At 42.4% G+C, this 22,888-nt stretch overlaps 1 protein-coding gene across 1 annotated transcript in view; it reads left to right on the top strand.

Moving 5' to 3' along the window:
• gpc3 (glypican 3) overlaps positions 1-22,888 on the top strand; it is a 554,502-nt gene that overhangs the window by 313,432 nt on the left and 218,182 nt on the right. Inside the window, exon 6 of the mRNA XM_052486883.1 lies at positions 19,349-19,457. Within this exon, the coding sequence (XP_052342843.1) occupies positions 19,349-19,457 (109 nt within the window). The remainder of the gene's footprint in view (positions 1-19,348; positions 19,458-22,888) is intronic.

The following is a 22,888-nucleotide window of genomic DNA, read 5'->3' as shown; positions in this document are numbered from 1 at the left end:
TTTCCAACTGTCAATGTCCTCTCTGAGAGACTACTATATTTCCAACTGTCAATGTCCTCTCTGAGAGATTACTATATTTCCAACTATCAATGTCCTCTCTAAGAGATTACTATATTTCCAACTGTCAATGTCCTCTCTAGGAGATTACTATATTTCCAACTGTCAATGTCCTCTCTGAGAGACTACTATATTTCCAACTGTCAATGTCCTCTCTAAGAGATTACTATATTTCCAACTGTCAATGTCCTCTCTGAGAGACTACTATATTTCCAACTGTCAATGTCCTCTCTGAGAGACTACTATATTTCCAACTGTCAATGTCCTGTCCTCTCTCTAAGAGATTACTATATTTCCAACTGTCAATGTCCTCTGAGAGATATTTCCAACTACTCAGAAAATACTATATTTCCAACTATCAATGTCCTCTCTGAGATTACTATATTTCCAACTGTCAATGTCCTCTCTGAGAGATTACTATATTTCCAACTGTCAATGTCCTCTCTGAGAGACTACTATATTTCCAACTGTCAATGTCCTCTCTGAGAGATTACTATATTTCCAACTATCAATGTCCTCTCTAAGAGATTACTATATTTCCAACTGTCAATGTCCTCTCTAAGAGATTACTATATTTCCAACTGTCAATGTCCTCTCTGAGAGACTACTATATTTCCAACTGTCAATGTCCTCTCTGAGAGATTACTATATTTCCAACTGTCAATGTCCTCTCTGAGAGATTACTATATTTCCAACTGTCAATGTCCTCTCTGAGAGACTACTATATTTCCAACTGTCAATGTCCTCTCTGAGAGATTACTATATTTCCAACTGTCAATGTCCTCTCTGAGAGATTACTATATTTCCAACTGTCAATGTCCTCTCTGAGAGATTACTATATTTCCAACTGTCAATGTCCTCTCTGAGAGATTACTATATTTCCAACTGTCAATGTCCTCTCTGAGAGACTACTATATTTCCAACTGTATATTTCAATGTCAATGTCCTCTGAGAGACTACTATATTTCCAACTGTCAATGTCCTCTCTAAGAGATTACTATATTTCCAACTGTCAATGTCCTCTCTGAGAGATTACTATATTTCCAACTGTCAATGTCCTCTCTGAGAGATTACTATATTTCCAACTGTCAATGTCCTCTCTGAGAGACTACTATATTTCCAACTGTCAATGTCCTCTCTAAGAGATTACTATATTTCCAACTGTCAATGTCCTCTCTGAGAGATTACTATATTTCCAACTGTCAATGTCCTCTCTAAGAGATTACTATATTTCCAACTATCAATGTCCTCTCAGAAAATACTATATTTCCAACTGTCAATGTCCTCTCTGAGAGACTACTATATTTCCAACTGTCAATGTCCTCTCTAAGAGATTATTATATTTCCAACTATCAATGTCCTCTCAGAAAATACTATATTTCCAACTGTCAATGTCCTCTCTGAGAGATTACTATATTTCCAACTGTCAATGTCCTCTCTGAGAGATTACTATATTTCCAACTGTCAATGTCCTCTCTGAGAGACTACTATATTTCCAACTGTCAATGTCCTCTCTGAGAGATTACTATATTTCCAACTGTCAATGTCCTCTCTGAGAGATTACTATATTTCCAACTGTCAATGTCCTCTCTGAGAGACTACTATATTTCCAACTGTCAATGTCCTCTCTGAGAGATTACTATATTTCCAACTGTCAATGTCCTCTCTGAGAGATTACTATATTTCCAACTGTCAATGTCCTCTCTGAGAGACTACTATATTTCCAACTGTCAATGTCCTCTCTAAGAGATTACTATATTTCCAACTGTCAATGTCCTCTCTGAGAGATTACTATATTTCCAACTGTCAATGTCCTCTCTGAGAGATTACTATATTTCCAACTGTCAATGTCCTCTCTAAGAGATTACTATATTTCCAACTGTCAATGTCCTCTCTGAGAGATTACTATATTTCCAACTGTCAATGTCCTCTCTGAGAGACTACTATATTTCCAACTGTCAATGTCCTCTCTAAGAGATTACTATATTTCCAACTGTCAATGTCCTCTCTGAGAGATTACTATATTTCCAACTGTCAATGTCCTCTCTGAGAGACTACTATATTTCCAACTGTCAATGTCCTCTCTAAGAGATTACTATATTTCCAACTATCAATGTCCTCTCAGAAAATACTATATTTCCAACTGTCAATGTCCTCTCTGAGAGATTACTATATTTCCAACTGTCAATGTCCTCTCTGAGAGACTACTATATTTCCAACTGTCAATGTCCTCTCTAAGAGATTACTATATTTCCAACTATCAATGTCCTCTCAGAAAATACTATATTTCCAACTGTCAATGTCCTCTCTGAGAGACTACTATATTTCCAACTGTCAATGTCCTCTCTAGGAGATTACTATATTTCCAACTATCAATGTCCTCTCAGAAAATACTATATTTCCAACTGTCAATGTCCTCTCTGAGAGATTACTATATTTCCAACTGTCAATGTCCTCTCTGAGAGATTATTATATTTCCAACTGTCAATTCCTCTCTGAGAGATTATTATATTTCTATGTCCTCTCTGATTTCCCAACTGTCAATGTCCTCTCTGAGAGAAGACTATATTTCCAACTGTCAATGTCCTCTCTGAGAGATTACTATATTTCCAACTGTCAATGTCCTCTCTGAGAGAAGACTATATTTCCAACTGTCAATGTCCTCTCTGAGAGAAGACTATATTTCCAACTGTCAATGTCCTCTCTGAGAGATTACTATATTTCCAACTGTCAATGTCCTCTCTGAGAGATTACTATATTTCCAACTGTCAATGTCCTCTCTGAGAGACTACTATATTTCCAACTGTCAATGTCCTCTCTAAGAGATTACTATATTTCCAACTGTCAATGTCCTCTCTGAGAGATTACTATATTTCCAACTGTCAATGTCCTCTCTAAGAGATTACTATATTTCCAACTATCAATGTCCTCTCAGAAAATACTATATTTCCAACTGTCAATGTCCTCTCTGAGAGACTACTATATTTCCAACTGTCAATGTCCTCTCTAAGAGATTACTATATTTCCAACTATCAATGTCCTCTCAGAAAATACTATATTTCCAACTGAATGTCCTCTCTGAGAGATTACTATATTTCCAACTGTCAATGTCCTCTCTGAGAGATTATTATATTTCCAACTGTCAATGTCCTCTCTGAGAGATTATTATATTTCCAACTGTCAATGTCCTCTCTGAGAGATTATTATATTTCAACTGTATCATATTTCCAACTGTCAATCTGATATTTCCAACTGTCAATGTCCTCTCTGAGAGATTACTATATTTCCAACTGTCAACTGAGAGAAGACTATATTTCAACTGTCAATGTCCTCTCTGAGAGAGACTATATTTCCAACTGTCAATGTCCTCTCTGAGAGATTACTATATTTCCAACTGTCAATGTCCTCTCTGAGAGATTACTATATTTCCAACTGTCAATGTCCTCTCTGAGAGACTACTATATTTCCAACTGTCAATGTCCTCTCTAAGAGATTACTATATTTCCAACTGTCAATGTCCTCTCTGAGAGATTACTATATTTCCAACTGTCAATGTCCTCTCTAAGAGATTACTATATTTCCAACTATCAATGTCCTCTCAGAAAATACTATATTTCCAACTGTCAATGTCCTCTCTGAGAGACTACTATATTTCCAACTGTCAATGTCCTCTCTAAGAGATTACTATATTTCCAACTATCAATGTCCTCTCAGAAAATACTATATTTCCAACTGTCAATGTCCTCTCTGAGAGATTACTATATTTCCAACTGTCAATGTCCTCTCTGAGAGATTACTATATTTCCAACTGTCAATGTCCTCTCTGAGAGACTACTATATTTCCAACTGTCAATGTCCTCTCTGAGAGATTACTATATTTCCAACTGTCAATGTCCTCTCTGAGAGATTACTATATTTCCAACTGTCAATGTCCTCTCTGAGAGACTACTATATTTCCAACTGTCAATGTCCTCTCTGAGAGATTACTATATTTCCAACTGTCAATGTCCTCTCTGAGAGATTACTATATTTCCAACTGTCAATGTCCTCTCTGAGAGACTACTATATTTCCAACTGTCAATGTCCTCTCTGAGAGATTACTATATTTCCAACTGTCAATGTCCTCTCTGAGAGATTACTATATTTCCAACTGTCAATGTCCTCTCTAAGAGATTACTATATTTCCAACTGTCAATGTCCTCTCTGAGAGATTACTATATTTCCAACTGTCAATGTCCTCTCTGAGAGACTACTATATTTCCAACTGTCAATGTCCTCTCTAAGAGATTACTATATTTCCAACTGTCAATGTCCTCTCTGAGAGATTACTATATTTCCAACTGTCAATGTCCTCTCTGAGAGACTACTATATTTCCAACTGTCAATGTCCTCTCTAAGAGATTACTATATTTCCAACTATCAATGTCCTCTCAGAAAATACTATATTTCCAACTGTCAATGTCCTCTCTGAGAGACTACTATATTTCCAACTGTCAATGTCCTCTCTAGGAGATTACTATATTTCCAACTATCAATGTCCTCTCAGAAAATACTATATTTCCAACTGTCAATGTCCTCTCTGAGAGATTACTATATTTCCAACTGTCAATGTCCTCTCTGAGAGATTATTATATTTCCAACTGTCAATGTCCTCTCTGAGAGATTATTATATTTCCAACTGTCAATGTCCTCTCTGAGAGATTATTATATTTCCAACTGTCAATGTCCTCTCTGAGAGAAGACTATATTTCCAACTGTCAATGTCCTCTCTGAGAGATTACTATATTTCCAACTGTCAATGTCCTCTCTGAGAGAAGACTATATTTCCAACTGTCAATGTCCTCTCTGAGAGAAGACTATATTTCCAACTGTCAATGTCCTCTCTGAGAGATTACTATATTTCCAACTGTCAATGTCCTCTCTGAGAGATTACTATATTTCCAACTGTCAATGTCCTCTCTGAGAGACTACTATATTTCCAACTGTCAATGTCCTCTCTGAGAGAAGACTATATTTCCAACTGTCAATGTCCTCTCTGAGAGATTACTATATTTCCAACTGTCAATGTCCTCTCTGAGAGATTACTATATTTCCAACTGTCAATGTCCTCTCTGAGAGACTACTATATTTCCAACTGTCAATGTCCTCTCTAAGAGATTACTATATTTCCAACTGTCAATGTCCTCTCTGAGAGATTACTATATTTCCAACTGTCAATGTCCTCTCTGAGAGATTACTATATTTCCAACTGTCAATGTCCTCTCTGAGAGATTACTATATTTCCAACTGTCAATGTCCTCTCTGAGAGACTACTATATTTCCAACTGTCAATGTCCTCTCTAAGAGATTACTATATTTCCAACTGTCAATGTCCTCTCTGAGAGATTACTATATTTCCAACTGTCAATGTCCTCTCTGAGAGATTACTATATTTCCAACTGTCAATGTCCTCTCTAAGAGATTACTATATTTCCAACTGTCAATGTCCTCTCTGAGAGATTACTATATTTCCAACTGTCAATGTCCTCTCTGAGAGACTACTATATTTCCAACTGTCAATGTCCTCTCTAAGAGATTACTATATTTCCAACTGTCAATGTCCTCTCTGAGAGATTACTATATTTCCAACTGTCAATGTCCTCTCTGAGAGACTACTATATTTCCAACTGTCAATGTCCTCTCTAAGAGATTACTATATTTCCAACTATCAATGTCCTCTCAGAAAATACTATATTTCCAACTGTCAATGTCCTCTCTGAGAGACTACTATATTTCCAACTGTCAATGTCCTCTCTGAGAGACTACTATATTTCCAACTGTCAATGTCCTCTCTGAGAGACTACTATATTTCCAACTGTCAATGTCCTCTCTAAGAGATTACTATATTTCCAACTGTCAATGTCCTCTCTGAGAGACTACTATATTTCCAACTGTCAATGTCCTCTCTAGGAGATTACTATATTTCCAACTATCAATGTCCTCTCAGAAAATACTATATTTCCAACTGTCAATGTCCTCTCTGAGAGATTATTATATTTCCAACTGTCAATGTCCTCTCTGAGAGATTATTATATTTCCAACTGTCAATGTCCTCTCTGAGAGATTATTATATTTCCAACTGTCAATGTCCTCTCTGAGAGAAGACTATATTTCCAACTGTCAATGTCCTCTCTGAGAGATTACTATATTTCCAACTGTCAATGTCCTCTCTGAGAGAAGACTATATTTCCAACTGTCAATGTCCTCTCTGAGAGAAGACTATATTTCCAACTGTCAATGTCCTCTCTGAGAGTAGGGCAGGCTATATATATTTCCAACTATCAATGTCCTGTCAGCAGACTGTATCTACCTCAGTTACCTCGTACCCCTGCACATTCACTCGGTACTGTTACCCCTTGTATTTTTTCCAAGTTATTGTTACTCATTGTGTATTTACTATTACTTTTACTATTACTTTTATTATTTAGTTTTAATTTTCTATTATTTCTCTATTTGCTCTATCTGCATTGTTGGGAAGGGCCCGTAAGCATTTCTCTGTTAGTCTACACCTGTTGTTAATGAAGCATGTGACAACTACAATTGGATTTGATTTGAGTCCTATCTTCTTTTCTTTTCATCCAGTTTATACCAAAAGGGCTTACCTTATCATAGCTTTTACACAGGGTAGATTCATCTCGAGCTCAGAATGCCTCTCACATAATTCTGTAGAGACATCGAGGTCAGAGCTAAATGTGTCTCTCGTTATCAGACACGTCTTGCGTGTCACCTGTATCCAAGATCAGAGGAATGACACCTTAACATTATCTCAAATATGTTTTTAAACACACAGGGTGCCTCCTCACACCACACAAAAGGATGTGGGCAAACTCACAGCACTGAATATAAACATACCACTTTTTTCTTAGTAATCTAATGTCATTTTCAAGTTGTGTCCATATCTAAATATTGCAGAATTGCTTAGTGCAAATTCTATTTCTTTTCCACCACTTCATTCACACTTTGCTCTTTGTGTGTCATTATGCAACACTGAGATGCAGCTCCTAGCCCATAGCATGTATCATAGCTATTAACATCTAATCACTAGCCGTCATCAGCCTATCATGACCTGCACTACCAAAAGTATACTACACGACCAAATGCTCGTCCAACATCTCATTCCAAAATAAAAGCTGTTAATATTTAGTTCGTCCCCCCTTTGCTGCTATAACAGCCTCCACTCTGGGAAGGCTTTCCACTAGATGTTATAATAATAATAATAATATATGCCATTTAGCAGACGCTTTTATCCAAAGCGACTTACAGTCATGTGTGCATACATTCTACGTATGGGTGGTCCCGGGGATCGAACCCACTACCCTGGCATTACAAGCGCCATGCTCTACCAACTGAGCTACAGAAGGAATATTGGAAGCAAGTCCCCGCAGCATTCAGCCACAAAAGCATTTGTGAGGTCGGGCAATGATGTTGGGTGATTAGGCCTTGCTCACAGTCTGCGTTCCAATTCATCCCAAAGGGGTTTGATGGGGTTGAGGTAAGGGCTCTCTACAGGCCAGTCAAGTTCTTCCCCAATGATCTCCACAAACCATTTCTGTATGGATCTCTCTTTGTGCACAAGGACATTGTCATGCCAAAACTGTTGCCACAAAGTTGGAAGCACTGAATTGTCTAGAATGTCATTGTATGCTGTAGTGTTAAGATTTCCCTTCACCGGAACCAAAGGACCGAGCCAGAACCATGAAGAACAGCCCCAGACGATTATTCCTCCTTGAACAAACCTTACAGTTGGCACTATGCTTTGGGGCAGGTAGCGTTCTCCTGGCATCCGTCAAACTCAGATTCGTCCGTCAGACGGTGAAGCGTGATTCATCACTCCAAAGAACGCGTTTCTACTGATCAAGAGTCCAATGGCGGCAAGCTTTACACCTCGGCCATGGAAACCCATTTCATGAAGCTCCTGACAAACAGTTCTTGTGCTGACGTTGCTTCCAGAGGCTGTTTGGAACTTGGTGGTGAGTGTTGCAACTGAGGATAGAATTTTTACACTCTACGCACTTCAGTACTCGGCGGTCCAGTTCTGTGAGCTTGTGTGGCCTACCACTTCACGGCTGAGCCGTTGTTGCTCCTAGACATTCCCACTTCACAATAACAGCACTTGACTCATTGGAAAGGTGGCATCCTATGACGGTGCCACGTTGAGAGTCACTGAGCTCTTCAGTAAGGCCATTATACTGCCAATGTTTTATATGGAGATTGCATGGCTGTGTGCTCGATTTTATACACCTGTCAGCAATGGGTGTGGCTGAAATAGCAGAATCCACTCATTTGAGGGGTTGTCCACATACACTATATATACAAAAGTATGTCCTCTATCTGCTGGTAGTTTAACACATGTCTCTATTATTAATGTGATTAGAAGGATAAATAACGGTGGAAATGTAATTAAGGGTTTAATGAAAAGTATGAGTTAGGTGGCACCGTGTTAATGAGGAGCTGATGGATGATGGAGCAGGGAGGAGAGGAGTGGGGAGGGGAAAGGAGGGTTGGTGAGAGAAGGGTTGGGAGAGAGGGGTGGAGGAGAGGGGGTGTGTCATAGACACATGGCTTCACACTGTGCCATCGCCCCTCCCTGCAGCTGTTGGCTTCTTCAGACACTCCATTTCCTCTTCCTCTGACCTCTTTTTGACTTTCCTGTTCTCAGCAAACCATCTCTTTCCTTTCCTGTTCTCAGCATACCATCACTGTCCTCGCTGGTTAAATTGTCCTCACCGTTTAAACGCACATTTGTCACAATGAAAGTTTGATCGCCAACTTGTAATCCTAAAAATAATTAAATGAGTTACCTCTGGTTTGTTCAGCCATTTCGATGAGTTAGGGTTAGAGTTTTGAGATAAACGCGGAAAATAAGGTTAACACATGCTTAGGAGATCTGATAAGTTTTGTTCTATGAGATAATATCAGTCAGTTAACTGAAGAAAAAAAGATGCCATTTCCATTTCTCTCTGTGAGGATCGAAACTGGAGACAGGACAAAGTAAGGATGCAGACACAGGGAGCAAGCGGGGGAGCAGACAGTTATAGACAGGGAAATCAACAACGGGAAGGAGTCCAGGAGCGTCCAATGAGCGCTGCTGCGCATAGTGATGGTAACAGGTGTGTGTAATGAAGGGCAGCCTGGCGCCCTCGAGCGCCAGAAAGGGAGAGCGGGAGTATGCGTGACAGCTCTCTATGAGAGGATATACTGTAAGATAACATCAATCATTTTCACCCTTATCGTGATGGTGCACAGGCAGCTAGCTATGCCTTAGTCTGTGTGAGCCAGTCATCCTTTAATCAGTTTCTCATTCCTTTGGGGGGGGGTGTTCCTCTTCTACTCAGCTGTGTAAACACACCTGTCTGGTTGCGTGTGTGGGGCCATTCTCCGAGGTTGACATGCTGATAGCATCAGAGTTTGGTTCATAAAGGGTTAAAGCCAGGTGTAGCAGAGAGCACGACAGCACCTGGGAGAATGCTTCAGTACAATATAACACAGAGGAAGAGTTCCAGCCTGGGCTGCTTCAGTACAATATAACACAGAGGAAGAGTTCCAACCTGGGCTGCTTCAGTACAATATAACACAGAGGAAGAGTTCCAACCTGGGTTGTGTCAGTACAATATAACACAGAGGAAGAGTTCCAACCTGGGCTGCTTCAGTACAATATAACACAGAGGAAGAGTTCCAACCTGGGCTGTGTCAGTACAATATAACACAGAGGAAGAGTTCCAACCTGGGCTGTGTCAGTACAATATAACACAGAGGAAGAGTTCCAACCGGGGCTGTGTCAGTACAATATAACACAGGGCTGTGTCAGTACAATATAACACAGAGGAAGAGTTCCAACCTGGGCTGTGTCAGTACAATATAACACAGAGGAAGAGTTCCAACCTGGGCTGTGTCAGTACAATATAACACAGAGGAAGAGTTCCAACCTGGGCTGTGTCAGTACAATATAACACAGAGGAAGAGTTCCAACCTGGGCTGTGTCAGTACAATATAACACAGAGGAAGAGTTCCAACCTGGGCTGTGTCAGTACAATATAACACAGAGGAAGAGTTCCAACCTGGGCTGTGTCAGTACAATATAACACAGAGGAAGAGTTCCAACCTGGGCTGTGTCAGTACAATATAACACAGAGGAAGAGTTCCAACCTGGGCTGTGTCAGTACAATATAACACAGAGGAAGAGTTCCAACCTGGGCTGTGTCAGTACAATATAACACAGAGGAAGAGTTCCAACCTGGGCTGCTTCAGTACAATATAACACAGAGGAAGAGTTCCAACCTGGGCTCTGTCAGTACAATATAACACAGAGGAAGAGTTCCAACCTGGGCTGCTGTCAGTACAATATAACACAGAGGAAGAGTTCCAACCTGGGCTGCTTCAGTACAATATAACACAGAGGAAGAGTTCCAACCTGGGCTGCTTCAGTACAATATAACACAGAGGAAGAGTTCCACCCTGGGCTGCTTCAGTACAATATAACACAGAGGAAGGGTTCCAACCTGGGCTGGGCTGTCAGTACAATATAACACAGAGGAAGAGTTCCAACCTGGGCTGCTTCAGTACAATATAACACAGAGGAAGAGTTCCAACCTGGGCTGTGTCAGTACAATATAACACAGAGGAAGAGTTCCAACCTGGGCTGCTTCAGTACAATATAACACAGAGGAAGAGTTCCAACCTGGGCTGTGTTGGTAGAGCATGGCGCTTGTAACGCCAGGGTAGTGGGTTCGATTCCCGGGACCACTCATACGTAGAATGTATGCACACATGACTGTAAGTCGCTTTGGATAAAAGCGTCAGCTAAATGGCATATATTATTATATTATATTACAAAGGAAGGGTTCCAACCTGGGCTGTGTCAGTACAATATAACACAGAGGAAGAGTTCCAACCTGGGCTGCTTCAGTACAATATAACACAGAGGAAGAGTTCCAACCTGGGCTGTGTCAGTACAATATAACACAGAGGAAGAGTTCCAACCTGGGCTGTGTCAGTACAATATAACACAGAGGAAGAGTTCCAACCTGGGCTGTGTCAGTACAATATAACACAGAGGAAGAGTTCCAACCTGGGCTGTGTCAGTACAATATAACACAGAGGAAGAGTTCCAACCTGGGCTGTGTCAGTACAATATAACACAGAGGAAGAGTTCCAACCTGGGCTGTGTCAGTACAATATAACACAGAGGAAGAGTTCCAACCTGGGCTGCTTCAGTACAATATAACACAGAGGAAGAGTTCCAACCTGGGCTGTGTCAGTACAATATAACACAGAGGAAGAGTTCCAACCTGGGCTGCTTCAGTACAATATAACACAGAGGAAGAGTTCCAACCTGGGCTGTGTCAGTACAATATAACACAGAGGAAGAGTTCCAACCTGGGCTGCTTCAGTACAATATAACACAGAGGAAGAGTTCCAACCTGGGCTGTGTCAGTACAATATAACACAGAGGAAGAGTTCCAACCTGGGCTGTGTCAGTACAATATAACACAGAGGAAGAGTTCCAACCTGGGCTGTGTCAGTACAATATAACACAGAGGAAGAGTTCCAACCTGGGCTGCTGTCAGTACAATATAACACAGAGGAAGAGTTCCAACCTGGGCTGTGTCAGTACAATATAACACAGAGGAAGAGTTCCAACCTGGGCTCTGTCAGTACAATATAACACAGAGGAAGAGTTCCAACCTGGGCTCTGTCAGTACAATATAACACAGAGGAAGAGTTCCAACCTGGGCTGCTTCAGTACAATATAACACAGAGGAAGAGTTCCAACCTGGGCTCTGTCAGTACAATATAACACAGAGGAAGAGTTCCAACCTGGGCTGTGTCAGTACAATATAACACAGAGGAAGAGTTCCAACCTGGGCTGTGTCAGTACAATATAACACAGAGGAAGAGTTCCAACCTGGGCTGTGTCAGTACAATATAACACAGAGGAAGAGTTCCAACCTGGGCTGTGTCAGTACAATATAACACAGAGGAAGAGTTCCAACCTGGGCTGCTTCAGTACAATATAACACAGAGGAAGAGTTCCAACCTGGGCTGCTTCAGTACAATATAACACAGAGGAAGAGTTCCAACCTGGGCTGCTTCAGTACAATATAACACAGAGGAAGAGTTCCAACCTGGGCTCTGTCAGTACAATATAACACAGAGGAAGAGTTCCAACCTGGGCTGTGTCAGTACAATATAACACAGAGGAAGAGTTCCAACCTGGGCTGCTTCAGTACAATATAACACAGAGGAAGAGTTCCAACCTGGGCTGCTTCAGTACAATATAACACAGAGGAAGAGTTCCAACCTGGGCTGCTTCAGTACAATATAACACAGAGGAAGAGTTCCAACCTGGGCTGTGTCAGTACAATATAACACAGAGGAAGAGTTCCAACCTGGGCTGTGTCAGTACAATATAACACAGAGGAAGAGTTCCAACCTGGGCTGTTCAGTACAATATAACACAGAGGAAGAGTTCCAACCTGGGCTGCTTCAGTACAATATAACACAGAGGAAGAGTTCCAACCTGGGCTGCTTCAGTACAATATAACACAGAGGAAGAGTTCCAACCTGGGCTGTGTCAGTACAATATAACACAGAGGAAGAGTTCCAACCTGGGCTGTGTCAGTACAATATAACACAGAGGAAGAGTTCCAACCTGGGCTGCTGTCAGTACAATATAACACAGAGGAAGAGTTCCAACCTGGGCTGTGTCAGTACAATATAACACAGAGGAAGAGTTCCAACCTGGGCTGCTGTCAGTACAATATAACACAGAGGAAGAGTTCCAACCTGGGCTGCTGTCAGTACAATATAACACAGAGGAAGAGTTCCAACCTGGGCTGCAGTACAATATAACACAGAGGAAGAGTTCCAACCTGTACAATATAACACAGAGGAAGAGTTCCAACCTGGGCTGTGTCAGTACAATATAACACAGAGGAAGAGTTCCAACCTGGGCTGAGGAAGAGTTCTGTCAGTACAATATAACACAGAGGAAGAGTTCCAACCTGGGCTGTGTCAGTACAATATAACACAGAGGAAGAGTTCCAACCTGGGCTGTGTCAGTACAATATAACACAGAGGAAGAGTTCCAACCTGGGCTGCTGTCAGTACAATATAACACAGAGGAAGAGTTCCAACCTGGGCTGTGTCAGTACAATATAACACAGAGGAAGAGTTCCAACCTGGGCTGTGTCAGTACAATATAACACAGAGGAAGAGTTCCAACCTGGGCTGCTGTCAGTACAATATAACACAGAGGAAGAGTTCCAACCTGGGCTGCTGTCAGTACAATATAACACAGAGGAAGAGTTCCAACCTGGGCTGCTTCAGTACAATATAACACAGAGGAAGAGTTCCAACCTGGGCTGCTTCAGTACAATATAACACAGAGGAAGAGTTCCAACCTGGGCTGTGTCAGTACAATATAACACAGAGGAAGAGTTCCAACCTGGGCTGCTGTCAGTACAATATAACACAGAGGAAGAGTTCCAACCTGGGCTGTGTCAGTACAATATAACACAGAGGAAGAGTTCCAACCTGGGCTGCTTCAGTACAATATAACACAGAGGAAGAGTTCCAACCTGGGCTGTGTCAGTACAATATAACACAGAGGAAGAGTTCCAACCTGGGCTGCTTCAGTACAATATAACACAGAGGAAGAGTTCCAACCTGGGCTGCTTCAGTACAATATAACACAGAGGAAGAGTTCCAACCTGGGCTGCTTCAGTACAATATAACACAGAGGAAGAGTTCCAACCTGGGCTGTGTCAGTACAATATAACACAGAGGAAGAGTTCCAACCTGGGCTGCTTCAGTACAATATAACACAGAGGAAGAGTTCCAACCTGGGCTGTGTCAGTACAATATAACACAGAGGAAGAGTTCCAACCTGGGCTGCTTCAGTACAATATAACACAGAGGAAGAGTTCCAACCTGGGCTGCTGTACAATATAACACAGAGGAAGAGTTCCAACAAATATAACACAGAGGAAGAGTTCCAACCTGGGCTGCTTCAGTACAATATAACACAGAGGAAGAGTTCCAACCTGGGCTCTGTCAGTACAATATAACACAGAGGAAGAGTTCCAACCTGGGCTGCTGTCAGTACAATATAACACAGAGGAAGAGTTCCAACCTGGGCTGCTGTCAGTACAATATAACACAGAGGAAGAGTTCCAACCTGGGCTGTGTCAGTACAATATAACACAGAGGAAGAGTTCCAACCTGGGCTGCTTCAGTACAATATAACACAGAGGAAGAGTTCCAACCTGGGCTGCTTCAGTACAATATAACACAGAGGAAGAGTTCCAACCTGGGCTGCTTCAGTACAATATAACACAGAGGAAGAGTTCCAACCTGGGCTGCTTCAGTACAATATAACACAGAGGAAGAGTTCCAACCTGGGCTCTGTCAGTACAATATAACACAGAGGAAGAGTTCCAACCTGGGCTGCTTCAGTACAATATAACACAGAGGAAGAGTTCCAACCTGGGCTGCTTCAGTACAATATAACACAGAGGAAGAGTTCCAACCTGGGCTGCTTCAGTACAATATAACACAGAGGAAGAGTTCCAACCTGGGCTGCTTCAGTACAATATAACACAGAGGAAGAGTTCCAACCTGGGCTGTGTCAGTACAATATAACACAGAGGAAGAGTTCCAACCTGGGCTGCTTCAGTACAATATAACACAGAGGAAGAGTTCCAACCTGGGCTGCTTCAGTACAATATAACACAGAGGAAGAGTTCCAACCTGGGCTGCTTCAGTACAATATAACACAGAGGAAGAGTTCCAACCTGGGCTATAACACAGAGGAAGAGTTCCAACCTGGGCTCTTCAGTACAATATAACACAGAGGAAGAGTTCCAACCTGGGCTCTGTCAGTACAATATAACACAGAGGAAGAGTTCCAACCTGGGCTGCTTCAGTACAATATAACACAGAGGAAGAGTTCCAACCTGGGCTGCTTCAGTACAATATAACACAGAGGAAGAGTTCCAACCTGGGCTGCTGTCAGTACAATATAACACAGAGGAAGAGTTCCAACCTGGGCTGCTTCAGTACAATATAACACAGAGGAAGAGTTCCAACCTGGGCTGCTTCAGTACAATATAACACAGAGGAAGAGTTCCAACCTGGGCTGCTTCAGTACAATATAACACAGAGGAAGAGTTCCAACCTGGGCTGCTGTCAGTACAATATAACACAGAGGAAGAGTTCCAACCTGGGCTGCTGTCAGTACAATATAACACAGAGGAAGAGTTCACAACCTGGGCTGCTTCAGTACAATATAACACAGAGGAAGAGTTCCAACCTGGGCTGCTTCAGTACAATATAACACAGAGGAAGAGTTCCAACCTGGGCTGCTTCAGTACAATATAACACAGAGGAAGAGTTCCAACCTGGGCTGTGTCAGTACAATATAACACAGAGGAAGAGTTCCAACCTGGGCTGTGTCAGTACAATATAACACAGAGGAAGAGTTCCAACCTGGGCTGTGTCAGTACAATATAACACAGAGGAAGAGTTCCAACCTGGGCTGTTCAGTACAATATAACACAGAGGAAGAGTTCCAACCTGGGCTGCTGTCAGTACAATATAACACAGAGGAAGAGTTCCAACCTGGGCTGCTGTCAGTACAATATAACACAGAGGAAGAGTTCCAACCTGGGCTGTGTCAGTACAATATAACACAGAGGAAGAGTTCCAACCTGGGCTGTGTCAGTACAATATAACACAGAGGAAGAGTTCCAACCTGGGCTGTGTCAGTACAATATAACACAGAGGAAGAGTTCCAACCTGGGCTGCTGTCAGTACAATATAACACAGAGGAAGAGTTCCAACCTGGGCTGTGTCAGTACAATATAACACAGAGGAAGAGTTCCAACCTGGGCTGCTGTCAGTACAATATAACACAGAGGAAGAGTTCCAACCTGGGCTGCTTCAGTACAATATAACACAGAGGAAGAGTTCCAACCTGGGCTCTGTCAGTACAATATAACACAGAGGAAGAGTTCCAACCTGGGCTGTGTCAGTACAATATAACACAGAGGAAGAGTTCCAACCTGGGCTGCTTCAGTACAATATAACACAGAGGAAGAGTTCCAACCTGGGCTGCTTCAGTACAATATAACACAGAGGAAGAGTTCCAACCTGGGCTGCTTCAGTACAATATAACACAGAGGAAGAGTTCCAACCTGGGCTCTGTCAGTACAATATAACACAGAGGAAGAGTTCCAACCTGGGCTGTGTCAGTACAATATAACACAGAGGAAGAGTTCCAACCTGGGCTGCTTCAGTACAATATAACACAGAGGAAGAGTTCCAACCTGGGCTGCTTCAGTACAATATAACACAGAGGAAGAGTTCCAACCTGGGCTGCTGTCAGTACAATATAACACAGAGGAAGAGTTCCAACCTGGGCTGTGTCAGTACAATATAACACAGAGGAAGAGTTCCAACCTGGGCTGTGTCAGTACAATATAACACAGAGGAAGAGTTCCAACCTGGGCTGTTCAGTACAATATAACACAGAGGAAGAGTTCCAACCTGGGCTGCTTCAGTACAATATAACACAGAGGAAGAGTTCCAACCTGGGCTGCTTCAGTACAATATAACACAGAGGAAGAGTTCCAACCTGGGCTGTGTCAGTACAATATAACACAGAGGAAGGGTTCCAACCTGGGCTCTGTCAGTACAATATAACACAGAGGAAGAGTTCCAACCTGGGCTGTGTCAGTACAATATAACACAGAGGAAGAGTTCCAACCTGGGCTGCTGTCAGTACAATATAACACAGAGGAAGAGTTCCAACCTGGGCTGTGTCAGTACAATATAACACAGAGGAAGAGTTCCAACCTGGGCTGCTTCAGTACAATATAACACAGAGGAAGAGTTCCAACCTGGGCTGTGTCAGTACAATATAACACAGAGGAAGAGTTCCAACCTGGGCTCTGTCAGTACAATATAACACAGAGGAAGAGTTCCAACCTGGGCTGCTTCAGTACAATATAACACAGAGGAAGAGTTCCAACCTGGGCTGCTTCAGTACAATATAACACAGAGGAAGAGTTCCAACCTGGGCTGCTTCAGTACAATATAACACAGAGGAAGAGTTCCAACCTGGGCTGCTTCAGTACAATATAACACAGAGGAAGAGTTCCAACCTGGGCTGCTTCAGTACAATATAACACAGAGGAAGAGTTCCAACCTGGGCTGTGTCAGTACAATATAACACAGAGGAAGAGTTCCAACCTGGGCTGTGTCAGTACAATATAACACAGAGGAAGAGTTCCAACCTGGGCTGTGTCAGTACAATATAACACAGAGGAAGAGTTCCAACCTGGGCTGCTTCAGTACAATATAACACAGAGGAAGAGTTCCAACCTGGGCTGCTTCAGTACAATATAACACAGAGGAAGAGTTCCAACCTGGGCTGCTTCAGTACAATATAACACAGAGGAAGAGTTCCAACCTGGGCTGCTTCAGTACAATATAACACAGAGGAAGAGTTCCAACCTGGGCTCTGTCAGTACAATATAACACAGAGGAAGAGTTCCAACCTGGGCTGTGTCAGTACAATATAACACAGAGGAAGAGTTCCAACCTGGGCTGTGTCAGTACAATATAACACAGAGGAAGAGTTCCAACCTGGGCTGCTTCAGTACAATATAACACAGAGGAAGAGTTCCAACCTGGGCTGTGTCAGTACAATATAACACAGAGGAAGAGTTCCAACCTGGGCTGCTTCAGTACAATATAACACAGAGGAAGAGTTCCAACCTGGGCTGCTTCAGTACAATATAACACAGAGGAAGAGTTCCAACCTGGGCTGCTTCAGTACAATATAACACAGAGGAAGAGTTCCAACCTGGGCTGTGTCAGTACAATATAACACAGAGGAAGGGTTCCAACCTGGGCTGCTTCAGTACAATATAACACAGAGGAAGAGTTCCAACCTGGGCTGCTTCAGTACAATATAACACAGAGGAAGAGTTCCAACCTGGGCTGTGTCAGTACAATATAACACAGAGGAAGAGTTCCAACCTGGGCTGCTTCAGTACAATATAACACAGAGGAAGAGTTCCAACCTGGGCTCTGTCAGTACAATATAACACAGAGGAAGAGTTCCAACCTGGGCTGTGTCAGTACAATATAACACAGAGGAAGAGTTCCAACCTGGGCTGCTTCAGTACAATATAACACAGAGGAAGAGTTCCAACCTGGGCTGTGTCAGTACAATATAACACAGAGGAAGAGTTCCAACCTGGGCTCTGTCAGTACAATATAACACAGAGGAAGAGTTCCAACCTGGGCTGCTTCAGTACAATATAACACAGAGGAAGAGTTCCAACCTGGGCTCTGTCAGTACAATATAACACAGAGGAAGAGTTCCAACCTGGGCTCTGTCAGTACAATATAACACAGAGGAAGAGTTCCAACCTGGGCTGTGTCAGTACAATATAACACAGAGGAAGAGTTCCAACCTGGGCTGTGTCAGTACAATATAACACAGAGGAAGAGTTCCAACCTGGGCTGTGTCAGTACAATATAACACAGAGGAAGAGTTCCAACCTGGGCTGCTTCAGTACAATATAACACAGAGGAAGAGTTCCAACCTGGGCTGCTTCAGTACAATATAACACAGAGGAAGAGTTCCAACCTGGGCTGTGTCAGTACAATATAACACAGAGGAAGAGTTCCAACCTGGGCTCTGTCAGTACAATATAACACAGAGGAAGAGTTCCAACCTGGGCTGCTTCAGTACAATATAACACAGAGGAAGAGTTCCAACATATTTTTCTTCCTCCTCCACCTATCTACCTCTGACTACGCCTCTGCAGGATTGTGACTGGGGCTTTCCTTTCTGTGATTCAGGCTATCTAATCAAATGAAATGTTTTCACTACTTTACGTAGTAAACTGATTGGAGGATAGATTGGGGATATGACGTATGAACATGCATCATCTTATCTTACACATAATATTCAATTATTGACTTATGAATGCACCTCAAGTTACTGGTGATTTGTTTCTAAATTGTTAAAAATCCTGTCTGAAGAGCTTTTATTCGTCTTATCAACACTAGATGGCGATAGAGCTTCATATTGGGCACTAATCTGTGGAGTGTCGTCAAATGTCCTGTTCACTATACAATTCATGTGATTTATTTAACACCAAACAGAACAACGCAGCTTTTCAAAAATGGATCTGATGAAACTTACATTTTTCTTTTCTTTTTCTGTCTTTTCCAGGTTTCCTGTCCCAGTGAAGCGCTCTCACCCTCATGGCCCTGACCCTAAGATCAAAGCCCCTGAACCAGTCATCTCCCAGATCATCGACAAACTCAAACACATCAACCAGGTGGTCTGCGTGTGTGTGTGTGTGTGTGTGTGTGTGTGTGTGTGTGTGTGTGTGTGTGTGTGTGTGTGTGTGTGTGTGTGTGTGTGTGTGTGTGCGTGCGTGCGTGCGTGCGTGCGTGCGTGCGTGCGTGTGCGTTTATGCGTTTGTGGGTACTTTCATATATGTTTATGCTCAGATCAGTCAAAACAGGCTGTTGATGGAGAGCACATGTGTGGCCCCTACCCCTGGGCCTAGCCCCTACCCCTGGACCTAGCCCCTACCCCTGAGCTTAGCCCCTACCCCCGAGCCTAGCCCCTACCCCTGAGCCTAGCCCCTACCCCTTGTTCTGACTCAGCCATATGGAATACAGGTTACTCTGTAGAACTATCTGGTTCTGACCCAGCCATATGGAATACAGGTTACTCTGCAGCTACAGTTGTGGCCGGAAGTTTACATACACCTCAGCCAAATACATTTAAACTCAGTTTTTCACAAATCCTGACATTTAATCCTCGTAAAAATTCCCTGTTTTAGGTCAGTTAGGATCACCACTTTATTTTAAGAATGTGAAATGTCGGAATAATTGTAGAGAGAATGATTTATTTCAGCTTTTATTTCTTTCATCACATTCCCAGTGGGTCAGAAGTTTACATACACTCAATTAGTATTTGGTAGCATTGCCTCTAAATTGTTTAACTTGGGTGAAATGTTTTGGGTAGCCTTAGAGACATCATAACATAGAGACATGAGGGGACATCAGGTCATAAAGACATCAGGTCATAGAGACATCAGGACATAGAGACATCAGGGGACATCAGGTCATAGAGACATCAGGACATAGATACATCATAACATAGAGACATGAGGGGACATCAGGTCATAAAGACATCAGGTCATAGAGACATCAGGACATAGAGACATCAGGACATAGATACATCATAACATAGAGACATGAGGGGACATCAGGTCATAAAGACATCAGGTCATAGAGACATCAGGACATAGATACATCATAACATAGAGACATGAGGGGACATCAGGTCATAAAGACATCAGGTCATAGAGACATCAGGACATAGAGACATCAGGACATAGATACATCATAACATAGAGACATGAGGGGACATCAGGTCATAAAGACATCAGGTCATAGAGACATCAGGTCATAGAGACATCAGGACATAGAGACATCAGGTCATAGAGACATCAGGACATAGAGACATCAGGACATAGATACATAATAACATAGAGACATGAGGGGACATCAGGTCATAAAGACATCAGGTCATAGAGACATCAGGACATAGATACATCAGGGGACATCAGGTCATAGAGACATCAGGTCATAGATACATCAGGGGACATCAGGACATAGATACATCAGGTCATAGATACATCAGGGGACATCAGGTCATAGATACATCAGGTCATAGATACATCAGGTCATAGAGACATCAGGTCATAGAGACATCAGGTCATAAAGACATCAGGTCATAGAGACATCAGGTCATAGAGACATCAGGTCATAGAGACATCAGGTCATAGATACATCAGGGGACATCAGGTCATAGATACATCAGGTCATAGAGACATCAGGGGACATCAGGTCATAGATACATCAGGTCATAGAGACATCAGGTCATAGAGACATCAGGTCATAGATACATCAGGGGACATCAGGTCATAGATACATCAGGTCATAGAGACATCAGGTCATAGAGACATCAGGACATAGATACATCAGGGGACATCAGGTCATAGAGACATCAGGACATAGAGACATCAGGACATAGAGACATCAGGTCATAGAGACATCAGGACATAGAGACATCAGGACATAGAGACATCAGGTCATAGAGACATCAGGACATAGAGACATCAGGACATAGAGACATCAGGTCATAGAGACATCAGGTCATAGAGACATAAGGTCATAGGGACATCAGGTCATAGAGACATCAGGACATAGAGACATCAGGTCATAGAGACATCAGGTCATAGAGACATCAGGTCATAGAGACATCAGGTCATAGATACATCAGGGGACATCAGGTCATAGATACATCAGGTCATAGAGACATCAGGTCATAGAGACATCAGGACATAGATACATCAGGGGACATCAGGTCATAGAGACGTCAGGACATAGTGACATCAGGTCATAGATACATCAGGACATAGATACATCAGGGGACATCAGGTCATAAAGACATCAGGTCATAGAGACATCAGGACATAGAGACATCAGGACATAGAGACATCAGGTCATAGATACATCAGGTCATAGAGACATCAGGTCATAGAGACATCAGGTCATAGAGACATCAGGGGACATCAGGTCATAGATACATCAGGACATAGATACATCAGGGGACATCAGGTCATAGATACATCAGGGGACATCAGGTCATAGAGACATCAGGACATAGATACATCAGGGGACATCAGGTCATAGAGACATCAGGTCATAGAGACATCAGGGGACATCAGGTCATAGAGACATCAGGACATAGATACATCAGGACATAGATACATCAGGTGACATCAGGTCATCGAGACATCAGGTCATAGAGACATCAGGTCATAGAGACATCAGGGGACATCAGGTCATAGAGACATCAGCACAAAGAGACATCAGGTCATAGAGACATCAGGTCATAGAGACATCAGGGGACATCAGGTCATAGAGACATCAGGTCATAGATACATCAGGGGACATCAGGTCATAGATACATCAGGTCATAGAGACATCAGGTCATAGAGACATCAGGACATAGATACATCAGGGGACATCAGGTCATAGAGACATCAGGACATAGAGACATCAGGTCATAGATACATCAGGACATAGATACATCAGGTCATAGATACATCAGGTCATAGAGACATCAGGTCATAGAGACATCAGGTCATAGAGACATCAGGGGACATCAGGTCATAGATACATCAGGACATAGATACATCAGGGGACATCAGGTCATAGATACATCAGGGGACATCAGGTCAAAGAGACATCAGGTCATAGAGACATCAGGGGACATCAGGTCATAGAGACATCAGGTCATAGATACATCAGGTCATAGATACATCAGGGGACATCAGGACATAGATACATCAGGGGACATCAGGACATAGATACATCAGGTGACATCAGGTCATAAAGACATCAGGACATAGATACATCAGGTCATAGAGACATCAGGTCATAGAGACATCAGGACATAGAGACATCAGGACATAGAGACATCAGGACATAGAGACATCAGGTCATAGAGACATCAGGACATAGAGACATCAGGTCATAGAGACATCAGGTCATAGAGACATCAGGGGACATCAGGTCATAGAGACATCAGGTCATAGATACATCAGGGGACATCAGGTCATAGATACATCAGGTCATAGAGACATCAGGTCATAGAGACATCAGGACGTAGATACATCAGGGGACA

Source organism: Oncorhynchus keta, chromosome 30 (assembly GCF_023373465.1).
Source record: "Oncorhynchus keta strain PuntledgeMale-10-30-2019 chromosome 30, Oket_V2, whole genome shotgun sequence".
NCBI classification, from domain to species: domain Eukaryota; kingdom Metazoa; phylum Chordata; class Actinopteri; order Salmoniformes; family Salmonidae; genus Oncorhynchus; species Oncorhynchus keta.
The sequence above is the reverse complement of the archived record's forward strand: the minus strand, read 5'-3'. Positions and strand labels throughout refer to the sequence as shown.